Source organism: Priapulus caudatus, unplaced genomic scaffold, assembly GCF_000485595.1.
Source record: "Priapulus caudatus unplaced genomic scaffold, Priapulus_caudatus-5.0.1 Scaffold64, whole genome shotgun sequence".
NCBI classification, from domain to species: Eukaryota; Metazoa; Priapulida; class Priapulimorpha; order Priapulimorphida; family Priapulidae; genus Priapulus; species Priapulus caudatus.
Window position 1 is genome coordinate 605282 of NW_014577125.1, and position 12153 is coordinate 617434.

Below are 12153 nucleotides of genomic sequence, written 5' to 3' on the forward strand. Positions count from 1 at the left end.
GAGTCTGTTAGGGCAAGAACGATATTACCCTATTAATCAAGAGCTAATTACAATCATTAAACGTATATGTATTATTAAAACTCTATGATATAATCGGTAAGCCTGGAAATTAAAAGCGCCGGGCATGCGCAGGTAGTAAAGAAGCCAATGGCGGCGCATTAATAGGGTTGCGGGTCCCCAATTCCAGCTGCAATCCCAATCACATTTGCGTACATCATACTATCATTTGATCTCTTTAGACATCGAATTGGTTTTTAGCATATATGCGTGCCACATTTGCGGGGTCCCAAACCTATTCCTCGATCCCTCCATTTAGCACACGCCAGATTAGTTTATCACATATGCGTACATTTCAACACTATATTGATTTCTTTAGCAACATCGATATTTGGTTTAGATATACTGCGTGCACACATTTGCGGCGGGTTCCAAATTCCTGTATCTCGTTTCAGCCACCCAGATAGTTTTAAGCCCACATATAGCCTACATCAAACTATCATTGATCTCTTTAGACACATCCTGAAATGGTTTAGCATATATGCGTACACACATTGGGGGTCCCAATCATCCTGATCTCTTTGCACACCAGATTATTTATCCAATATCGTACATCAAACTATCATCTGATCTCTTGAGCGACCATGAATGGTTTAGCATAATGCGTACCACCATTTGCGGGGTCCCAAACTGACCTTGATCTCTTTAGCACTCACCCAGATTAAAGTTTTATCCACATATAGCGTACATCAAACTAATCATTGATCTCTTTAGCACATCGAATTGGTTTAGCATATATGCGTACACACATTTGCGGGGTCCCAAACTATCCTTGATCTCTTTAGCACACCCAGATAAGTTTATCATATATGCGAACTATATATATACAGGAGTCTCAAACCAGGAATGAGCGACAAGGTGCACGTACGTACCTGCGGCATTTGCTAAACTAATTCAGGGTGCCAAACCAGGAATGAGCGACAAGGTACGCATAGGTACCTGCGGCATATGTGCTAAACCAATCTAACGGACAAGGTGCGGCGTACGTACCTGTGGTGCGCTGCAGATGATGGACAGAAGCCAAGCGAAGAAGAGCATCAGCTTGGCGCGCGTGCCGGCATTACGCACGCTCAGCGGATGACAGACGGCGAAGTAGCGATCCAGCGAGATGGCGATGAGCACGAACGAAGACAGATAGAGACCGAACTGTCGCCAGAAGGCCATGATGCGACACATGACGTCACCGGCGAGCCAGACGATCGTCGCAGCCCAGACGATCTCTAGCGGGATCATGACGAACGTGACGATGCAGTCAGCGACCGCCAGGTGCATGATGAGCAGGTTAACCCGCGACCGCGACCGCTTGCGATTCCGTACGAGGATCAGCAGTACGGTGACGTTGCCGATGGCGGCGATGACGAACAGGATTCCGTAGACGATGATCGTGAGGATGCGCTCCTGGTTGTAGCCCATGTAGGGCGGCGGCGGCGTCGCACCGGGAACATACGCGCAGCCGCTGCTGCCGTTCCCCGCCTCGGTGGCGTTCCCGACCATGTATCCATCGCAGAACGTCGCAACGATCGTACTGTTCGCGTCAGCGTTCTCGAACGCGAACGGTTGCCATGCCGAAATGTTGTAGAACGTTTCCGTAACCGAACTCAGATTGGAATGATTCTCGCTCGGTGTCCACGCCATGTCGCCAAGCACGCGAAGGTTCAACAATAACGATAGCAACAACAACAGCAGCAGCTGCAGCCACAACAACAACGACAACAACAATAACAGCGACGGCGACGATCCCGACTCGATGAGTAGCAACCGTTTCAAGGGTCACTATGTGTGATCGCTGGCCTTTGCCCTCCTCGGCGTGATACCCAGAGGGAGCGAGAAGTGCCGGTAGAGATATCAACGTTGCTATCGCATCGAGGTGCTCCCGATGATTAGAGCGCCGAACATCAACACTAGTAACGACAGCAGTACTCACTCGCCTTACCGACGATACGCACAACACACACACTCGACTCCATTGCTCGTCGCTTTTCATTCGCTAGCCTGTCTCACCGGCTTAGCCCTGTAAACGCAAAAAAGAAGGTCAGGCAGGCACACGGAGCGAGCGATACCGGGGCAGGCTATGGCAGGTAACACGTGATGGCTGACCGGCAGTGCGTGACCCTGCACAGTCCCCCGGGGGCGACGCAGCCGCGCTCTACTCGGTGTGGTTATGTATGCACGCTGCAGCGTATCAGCGCTGCACGCAACCCTGCTTTTGCTCGCACGACTGCAGGACACCCCTCGTCCTTTGTTGATAGTGGGGAAGATGGCGGTATACGCAGATACACGTACAGTTGTTCTGCACGCTCTCTCTCTCGCGCGCGCGCGATTTCTCTCTCTTCCTCACTCGCTCGCGCTCTCTCTTCTTTCTCTTTAAAAAAGTCGCTCTCTCGCTCGTTTGCTGGTTCAACGCCCCACTCTCCCTCATTCTCTGCCTCACTATGTGCACGCGTGCGTACACAGGCACTTGGAGCGTTTCAATAAAATATAATGCTAAATAAATACGAAATCTATTTACTATCAAAATGTCTTAATGTTTCTCTACTCTCTTTCACCTATTATTGCCGACAATTTTCTGTAAATGCCGTCCAAATGCTCATCTGCAACACACGCTGGCTGCCGCACGCTAGCTGCTGCAGAAAGCCACGCCCGTTGATAGCTCACCGATTTTGATCGTGATTAAAATCCAGATAATCAATACAATACGTTTTAATCGCAGCCAAGCTAATCACGTGATGGGGTACACAACTTTTCCACATTGCATTCTCTATTATGTACTCTTGATATATAATATAATATATGGATTTCAAAGAACATTCCTGGCAGTTCTCATATTTTCCCGCCGACCATTACAACACTTGCTGGTATTGCTTGGCATTGCGTAATGTCTCCATTAGGGTCAACATGTCTTAGAACGCCTTGTACATTGTAACGTGCACTAACATATTCTTTTAACGGAATCACTTCTCAAATTCAACAAAATTCTGAAAATATGTAGTGCAAAATTACGCTTACTTGAAAACTACTCATTCACGAAAAATGTATTCATGCTGTTACGGTATATTGAATAGCCAATAATGCAGCAGCAACAAATCCTATGCGTACAATTACTCACAACACGCATGCAACCCGGACAATAATTGTTACCTATCATTTCTAAAAGAAGAAGGCCAGTCTGCGCCCCGAACTGACGTCGTCAGCAAATAGTAGACACGTGTTGACCACTGTTGTACATGCATATTAAAGTTGGCGCACGTAACCTCCATGATGGGACTGCCGGCAACCAAGGGCGTGCCACACGTTGTCACTGACACGTTCTGACGCCGACTTTTATATAATTATGATTAAAATTATTATCTCTCAGATAAATCGAAAAATAAAATCGGGTAAACAAATTAAGTCTGACCTATATTCGCCGGCTGGTTACTAAAGCATCAAAATTACCACGTGTTTGTACTATTACAGGCTATAAAACAGCAAATGAGCAGCAAACTGGCGCTGTCGTTTCTGATATTCGCGAAAATGAAACCTCAAAATGAAATGGCACCACAAATACTGATTCTGCGACGTAAACTGCACTGGCAGCAAGAACAAGTCCGCACCAGCTACAGCACACACGCCGCCATTGACTACATAATAACAATAATTATGTTTTAATAACAATAATTATGTTGTTATTATATAGTCAATGGCGGCGTGTGTGCTGTAGCTGGTGCGGACTTGTTCTTGCTGCCAGTGGTAAACTGTTGTAGACATTTAGACAACAGTAACAACGTGTAGAGACAGGGCACCCGTCAATGGCATCGCCTGAGATGCGATAACCTACGCGCTATACTGATGTTGACATATGTAAACAAATCTACTTTGAAATGCAGATCAGTGCGCATATTGCTGAAAATAATTATGAATGAGTGTTCTAAGACATCAGGGCCGTAGGCTGAGCAAATTTCTAGGGGGGGGGGGGGGCAAAATTTCATGAATCAACGGTGTAATGATGAGGGACGGGCGCAGCTCTTGATCGACGTCCATAGTGTGGTGGGGGTAGGTCGGAGACCAGGCTTTCAAGGATAAGTGACCAAAAAAATCTTTACAAAATAAAGTTTTTTCATGTGTATTTTAATTTTGCTCCAAAAACTAGGGGACAATAGCCCCCCCCACTGGCTACGACCCTCGACATATGTCACTCCCAGGACAAGCAATCACATCATTTAAGTCTTTTGAACACGCATGTAGCGAGCCCCTGGCTAGTCTCTGCCGACTCAATTATAGTACTTTTGACTAAAGGCTTGGTCATAGTAATTGAGGGTTATCTAGATCGGGCCTCTGGGCCTGTTGAAAGGAATTTCACGCGTGTACATTCGCGTGTTTTATACACACCAGGCACGCCACAAGTACAAACACTGTCAAAGCTAGAACGTTTTCTTTATTTAATTCTTAAAAGAAAGATAAAAATTTATCTTTTTTCTACAAAATTATTCGGCACTTACACTCTTCCCATATCAGCAGCCAATCCCGTGTTTCTCACGGTAAAGTAATAAATTACACGCCCTTAGAAAAAAAGTTTCTCATTGGATCTCCTAATAAATCAACAACATTCGGCCACTTAATAATTTGTGAGATGGATGCTCTTACATGTTTGTCATTAAGATACAGATTAGGCGAAAGACCAAGCAATAGATAGCTGCTAGAAGCTATATAGACAGAAGTCACGGCTAAGATGATTACTAAGACCAAGATGGCCGCTAGCGTTTACGTTCCTAATGAGCTCGGCTATTTTTAGTCGCCCCACGACCTACTGGGGGGTTAACTGCTATCGTCCTCAGGGCAAGGTACCATCGTGTCGCACGTTCCCTGCCCGCCGTTTATGCAGTTGTCACTGCTACACGCATGCATGCTCGGTCGGCCGTAGCTTGTCGCTGTATTATGCTCTTATATTGCACACATGACCACAGTAGGACCTAACCCAACCAGGCTGTGTGACTAACGTCAATATACACACACTTAGGTCCCCTAACCCTAGCAAAGACCGTTTCTTGGAGCTAAGTAGGACCTTCTTTCTTGCGCTCGATACAAACTCGACATAGATTATGTACAAACGAGAGCAGTTACGCCAACCCTGGCGACAACAGCTCGCTTGCTTGCTCGCAGTCCACGTAAGAGAGAGAGAAAGAAAGAGAGTAAAGAGAAGTGTATTATTGCTAGTACGTCTACTTTTGCCAGTCGGCGCTTGCCCCGTCTTATTGTATTCGGTCTTTGATTTGATATATATCCCCAACTCATCGGCCAACTTAGTAATCGCGTACGCAACTCAAGATACATTTTGCCAGGTTTGGCGTTAGTAATGGCGGACGAATAAGAAATAAAAACATTGTTGATGAAATGCTATCTGAAAGGGGAAATAGAAGCAAGAGAGACAGACGACAAAGGGTTAATTATTACGAGTACTTCCATAGATATCCTCTCTTGATATCCTGTATATACTATATACATGTATCTATATATATATCAAGGGCTAATCATACCTGTAACACACGCGAGTCTAAGTAAGAAATTGTTTTTACTGTGTCTAATGACTTGTATACTGTATACGCCATATTTTTCGCGTACACATATTTTCGCGAATTCAGACTTGACGGACAATTTCGCGAGTGGTTAATTTCGCCGTCGGTGAATTATGAATTATTCGGTATTATTCGGTATAAATTATTCACGTGTTGTTAATTTCGCGGTCAGGGACGCGTTCGCGAAAATTAAACCACCGCGATATATACAGCGTATACAGTATATATCAACCGCGATTCATATGCAGCCGGTAAGAATTAATGCGTGTGCATAATTGATTAACCGGACCAAACAAGACACAGGTGTGTGGCGCTGATATCCGCAGCGCAGCACTCGACCTCCCAATGTCGTTTCTGATTGCCTCTCACGTCCCGAATATGACGTCGAGTCATTTAGGTTTGTACTCATATTCTTAACCGTCGGCCGCTTTTCCATTTAATATGCTGCATCTGACTATGTCAGCTGTGCTGAAAACAGAGTAGTGTACAAAGCTTCATTAGTGGAAATGCAACGGTCTCCCTTGATCCTCAACATTACACAATCTTACCGCGCGCACGCACGCCACAGCCCGGAAACTCACGCAGGATTGAAGAAAGAGGCCCGAGACCCGGTGAGAGCTACTGTCCTGCCATTATATCAGCACTACGTTAACATGCATTCATGATTTTATCATCATAAGCGAGGCAGACTGCGCTGTGAAATCCAATATAGCGATTCAATACTCTTACTTCCTTATAATTTCCCAGCCGCTTGACTAACACGATTATAAGTATATACTGTGATAATCTAAGAGCGCGAACGAGAGGAAATGAAAAAGCCGTAGAGTGTGAAACATGGCGAGGAAGTAAGAGGGGTGACGGAGTGGCGAGATAGATAGGGAGAAAGCGGGAAAGCACGAGAAGGGGTAAATAGAAAGAAAGAGAGAGCGAGAGTAAGAGACCTCGCACGGGACAGAAAGAAATGGATGGGGTAGCAAGAAAGTGAGTGAGTGAGTGAGTGAGTGAGTGAGTGAGTGAGTGAGTGAGTGAGTGAGTGAGTGAGTGAGTGAGTGAGTGCGTGAGTGAGTTAGTGCGGGGATTAGAAGGACATTAAATTTCTGTCACGTCGGATCACATATAAGCGATTGCTCTAGTTTTAATTCTACTAATATTAAAACTATACTCGGTTTCTACATTTTGTAGTACTAGTTTTTACGTAAACTTGATTCAAACATCTCTATGGTTGGCCACACGTTGATTCCCAACGATAAACGGAGTAAGAATCTATATTATGTTATGAATAACACATCGATCATGCGTTTTATATTCAATGTGTTTGCGTTAAAATAGTTCGTGAGATTCTCACCCTAAATATATTATTAACCCGATGAGTGTCATGTTGACAATATCGCAATAATTCTACGTTTCGGCGATTTTCACCGCTAGCGTCGCCGTCCACTAGATTTCTACTAGCCATCATGCAGTGTTTACAGTATAGAAGTGTCAGCATCTCAACATTTACGCAAACATACCTATATAGATCTAGAACTAGAATCTATGTAGAAGTAGTAACTATATATATATATATATATAGATGCACATACATATATTATTTGATGTAGCTGCTACATGTACAGTCACTCTCTGCGCATGCGCGAATACCACCCGGTAACAAGTGTATGCGAAGCGAAATAAAACTATAAGAGGCTATTATCGGAATTCACCTCGGCGCACGTGCGATTGCATGAATTTTGCATTGAAACGCGATCGCGTATTCGCGATATGGCGATATTCAAATAACCACAAATAAAAAGCAAAAGCCATATTTAAACCGAGATATTTCCGAGTCTTACCACAGCGATATATATATTTATATATACGGTATATATATACGATATATATATATATATATACGGTATATATATATGCCATTGAGTCGTGTGATTAACACAAATAAAAAGCAAAAGCCATATTTAAACCGAGATATTTCCGAGTCTTACCACAGCGATATATATATTTATTTATATAGGTATATATATACGATATATATTAATAGTTGCAAGAATGCGTGACCGATTGCTAACCTATAATTAAAATTTTGACAAGAGTAATGTGGAATTCATAGCGAAATGTAATGGGATAAAGCCAGGCCTAAAGAGACGGCGTTGAATACGGCCGGGTTTTATAACCGAAATGCAAATACACTCGGCGCCGCACTTTGCGCGAATTATGAACAAGCATTTCCACTGCCGCCGCGTTCGCGCTCGGGCGCTGTGTGAGTGTGTTGTCATAAGTTGTGACACATCTGTATTCGGCCGTCATTCACATGCATCGGTCGGTGACGGACGGACGACGGGTGAAGTAATGCACGTCGCCTCTGTACATAGCGCGCTGCTGCTGCTGCTGCTGCTGCTGCTCCTGCTGCTGCTCCTGCTGCTGCTGCTGTTACTGCTGTTACTGCTTCTGCTGCTGCTGCTGTTGTTGCTGCTGCTGCTGCTGCTGCTGCTGTTGCTGCAGCTGCTGTTGCTGCCTCCTCCTCCTCCTTCTCCTCCTCCTCCTCCTCTTCCTCCTCCTCCTCCTCCTGCTCCTCCTCCTCCTACTACTACTACTACTACTACTACTACTACTACTACTACTATTACTACTACTACTACTGACTAACTACTACTACTATCTGACTACTACTACTATCTACTACTACTACTATTACCGTACTACTACCACACTACTACTACTACTACTACTACTAACTACTACTACTACTACTTACTACTACTACTATCTGTGCTGCTGTTGCTGTTAATTGTTGCTGCTGCTAGTTGCTGTTGGCCTGCGCTGGGCCTTTTTGTTGCCTCCTCCTCCTTCCTCCTCACTCCTCCTCCTCAATCCCCCCCTCGCTCATCCACTAGTAGCTACTATCTCACTACTACTACTGACTACTACTACTACTACTACACACTACTACTACTATACTACTTGACTGTTTGCTGTTGTTGCTATTTTTTGCTGCGCTATTGCTGTTCTGCTGCAGCGCTGTTGTTGGCTTCCTCTTCCTCCTCTTCCACCATCCTCCTCTTCCTCCTCCTCCCTCCTCCTCCTCCTCCTCCCTCGTTGCCTCTCCTCCTCTTCCCCCTCCTTCCTCCCCCTCCTCTCCTCCTCCTCCTCGCTCAACTACTACTACTGCTACCTACCTACTACTACTACTACTACTACTTACTAACTACCTACTACTACTTAACTACTCCCCTCCCTGTTGGCTGTGCTTTGTTCTGTTGTTGTGTGCTGCTTGCTGCGTTGCTGTTGCTGGTCAGCTGCTTTGTTGTTGTTGCTCGCTGCTGCTGCTACTGCTGCTATTGTTGTTGCTGTTGCTGCTGCTGCTGCTCTGCGCTGCTGCTGCCGCCTGTTGCTGCAGCTCGCTGTGGCTGCGCTCCTCCGCTCCCCTGCCTCCTCCTCCCCCCTCCTCCTCCTCCTCTTCTCCTCCTCTTTCCTCCTCCTCCTCCTCCTGCTCCTCCCTCCTACTAACTCACTACTACTACTACATACTGACTGACTTAATACTACTCCCTATTACTACTTACTACTTACTACTCACTACTACTACTCACTACTACTACTATTTACTACTACTACTACTACTACTACTGCTGCTTGCTGCTGTTTGTTGCCTGCTGGAACTGCTACTGTTTGTTCGTTGTGTTGCTGGCTGCTGCTGCTGGCTGCCTGACTGCTGTATTGTTGTTGCTGCTGCTGCGGCTGCTGCTCGGTAACCAGCCGCCGCCGCTGCTGGCTAATGGCTGATGCCGCTGCTGCAGTTTTGTTTGTACATATGCGTATACATATGTAAATAATTTAAAAGCCGCGAGAGGGAGAGAGACAAACTACTTAACGTTCCGGGATTCAAGGAGAGTCGTCATAAGAGAGTCTGAGAGAGAGCAAGGAGATAAGAGAGCGAGATAGTATGGAGATAGATCGAGTAAGTAGATTGACGCAGAAATAGACCCGGGCGGAAATTGAAGAAGAGTTAGCGGAGAGAGAAGAGACGAGCAGAGAGAGAGAAAGAAAAAAGAATGAAAGAGAGAAGAATCGAGAGAGAGAGAGAGAGAGAGAGAGAGAGCAGAGAGAGAGAAAGAGAAAGAGAGAGAACCATGGCGCGCACGAATATACATAGATATAATATATTATTATCAGGAGTTAGTATTAAGACAAACCGGGTATCTAATCCTTCGTTTTTACATAAATCGCTTACCTTTGTACGGACATGGTTTTGACGTTATTTACCGTCGATGTGGCGAGGCGCCAAGCCTAGAATTCCGCAATACACTAGCAATTGAAGGAGGAGCGAGAATGAATCGGCGTCTCCGTACGTTATCCTCCCAAAGAGTTTTTGTTCGCGGCGCTAACAAAGCCGAGCTGAATGCACGGACGTTAACTCTCGCCTTGTCACATACAGATGTTCCCATGTACTAAGTTAAGATAGGTGCTGAGGCGTAAGAGTCACAGATATGCGTTTGCCTGCTAATTGCATAGTTAACGGTTTGCTATGCAAAACACGTGCGAAAATCTACAATCAGCTGGAGCCGTCAATTTACTCGCTCCACACAGCATCATTTCCTCCGCTGGGTGAAGTAGTTAAGATATCTTTAACCAGCGCAAGGCGTTTTATTTAAAAAACAACTGCGGGATATTCACCATAAAAACAAGACATTCTAACCTAGTATAGTTTCCAATGTAAAATAGTTTTATTTTTAAACCCAGCATGGTTAACGAGGAACTAAAGCGCATTTCTAACGCATTTTCTGCACTCGACTAGCACTAACGGCCTAAAAGCTCTGCCGGTGCCTCCTTCCAGTTGTCCTGTGTATGGCGAATGTACCGCTTGGCCTCGCCGACACTGACGGTAAATAACGTGAAAACCGTGTCGTGCAAAAAGGTACGATTTATGTCAAAAGACAAGAAGCACTACGCGCGTTTGTAGATACCACCGGAAGATAGAATAAGGACCGATTGAACAAAAAGAAGGGTCAATGTTTTGCATACATTGTATTTTATTGCAACATTCGAACTCGTACGACAAAATGTAAGGGAAAGTCATGTACCAAATACGAGATCAAACTCCTTTGTCTTTATGTAATTCCTGATATCATATATAGTATATTAATATATATAGGTAGATATACGAATAGAACTACGAGAATCACGTGTTAAACCTACGTTACGTAAACAACCGCGTCAATAAGACGGCTCCCTGCCGCCGGCGTGAGTAAATGTTTTTAACTTAGACGTATGCTTCGTGAGTTCCTGGCATTGCGTGCGGCGCGATAAAGCGTGTACATGCGTGCGGATGCGGCGAGCACACGCATGCGTCATGCGTTGCGTGCGTAAAGCAATTGTACCTTGTGTGCGGAGAATGGGCGAGCACACGGCATGCGTTGCGCGTCTGCGTAATATCGCTCCACAATTACCCATGCGCCTCGCCGTCACACCTTTTATCGTATCTGGCTAATTGACACCTGTAATTAAACAGGGCATCGTGCGCGTGTATGAGAGGTAATCCTTACTCGCCGTGATTCACTAATGGCTTTCACGACCATTAATCTCCATACACTCCAATCTTCCTCTCTCGCATGTCTCCTCTAACACACGGCTCTCGCGCCGCTGCAGTGTAATAACGGTACGATTGACGGCGATCCTATTGCGAGCCTGTATAAACGGGTGCGTTGATGAACACTGTTGTTGACGGACAGCCCGTAACGAGGCCGCTGCTCACTTCAATCTAATGCTCTCTTGCTGCAGCTCTGTCCTGTTCTCTGTCTTTGTCTTGTCTCTCTCCTTTTCTCTCATCTTTCTCTCTCTCTCTGTCTCTCTCTCTCTGCTCCTCTCTCGGTCCTCTCTCTTCTCTCTCTCTCTCTCTCTCTCGTCTCTCTCTCTCTCTGTCTCTCTCTCTCTCCTCTCTCTCTCTCTTCTCTCTCTCTGGTTTTCTGGTTTCTCTGTACCTCCGCCTTGTTTTCCATTCTCACACACCCCTCTTTGATAACTCGCCCTCTCTCTCGTCGTCTCTCTCTCTCTCTCTTCTCTCTCTCTCTCTTTCTCTCCTCTCTCGTCTCTCTCTTCATCAGTCTCCTCTCTCTCTATTCTTGCTCTCTCTCTCTCATTTCTCATCTCTCTCTCCTCTCGCGCCCGCTCTCTCTCTCTCTCCCCTCTCTCTCATCTCCTCTCTCTTTTCTCGTTACTCTCTCTTCTTCTCTCTCTCTCGTCTTTCTCTCTCCGTCTCTCGGCGAGCATCTCGATCCTCTCTCTCTCATCTTCTTTCCACCGTCATCTCTCTTCTCCTCTCGCTCTCGCCCTCTCCTCCTCTCTCTCTTCCTCTCTTCATCTCCTCTCTCTCTCTCATCCCTTCTCCTCTCTCTCTCTCTCTCCTCTTTGGTTCCTCACCGATCTCAGTTCTCAATTCTGTTTCTCTCTGTCTGGCTGCTCTCTGCTCCATCTCTCTCATCTCTACTTCTTTCTCTCTAACGCTCTCTCCTCTCTATCGCTTCTCTCTCTCTCGCCGTCGCCTCTCTCCTCT

General features: G+C 45.7%; 1 protein-coding gene across 2 annotated transcripts in view; it reads right to left on the bottom strand.

The window, feature by feature from the left end:
- The window catches only part of LOC106821239 (gonadotropin-releasing hormone II receptor-like), a 144898-nt gene that overhangs the window by 88808 nt on the left and 43937 nt on the right, over window positions 1–12153 (bottom strand). The window contains exon 2 of one of the 2 annotated variants that reach the window (XM_014825954.1): window positions 1048–2068. In XM_014825954.1, the coding sequence (XP_014681440.1) occupies window positions 1048–1692 (645 nt within the window). In that variant the 5' untranslated portion in view covers window positions 1693–2068. Of the gene's footprint in view, window positions 1–1047; window positions 2268–12153 lie in introns of those variants that run through there. The other variant, XM_014825955.1, reaches the window with a different exon arrangement.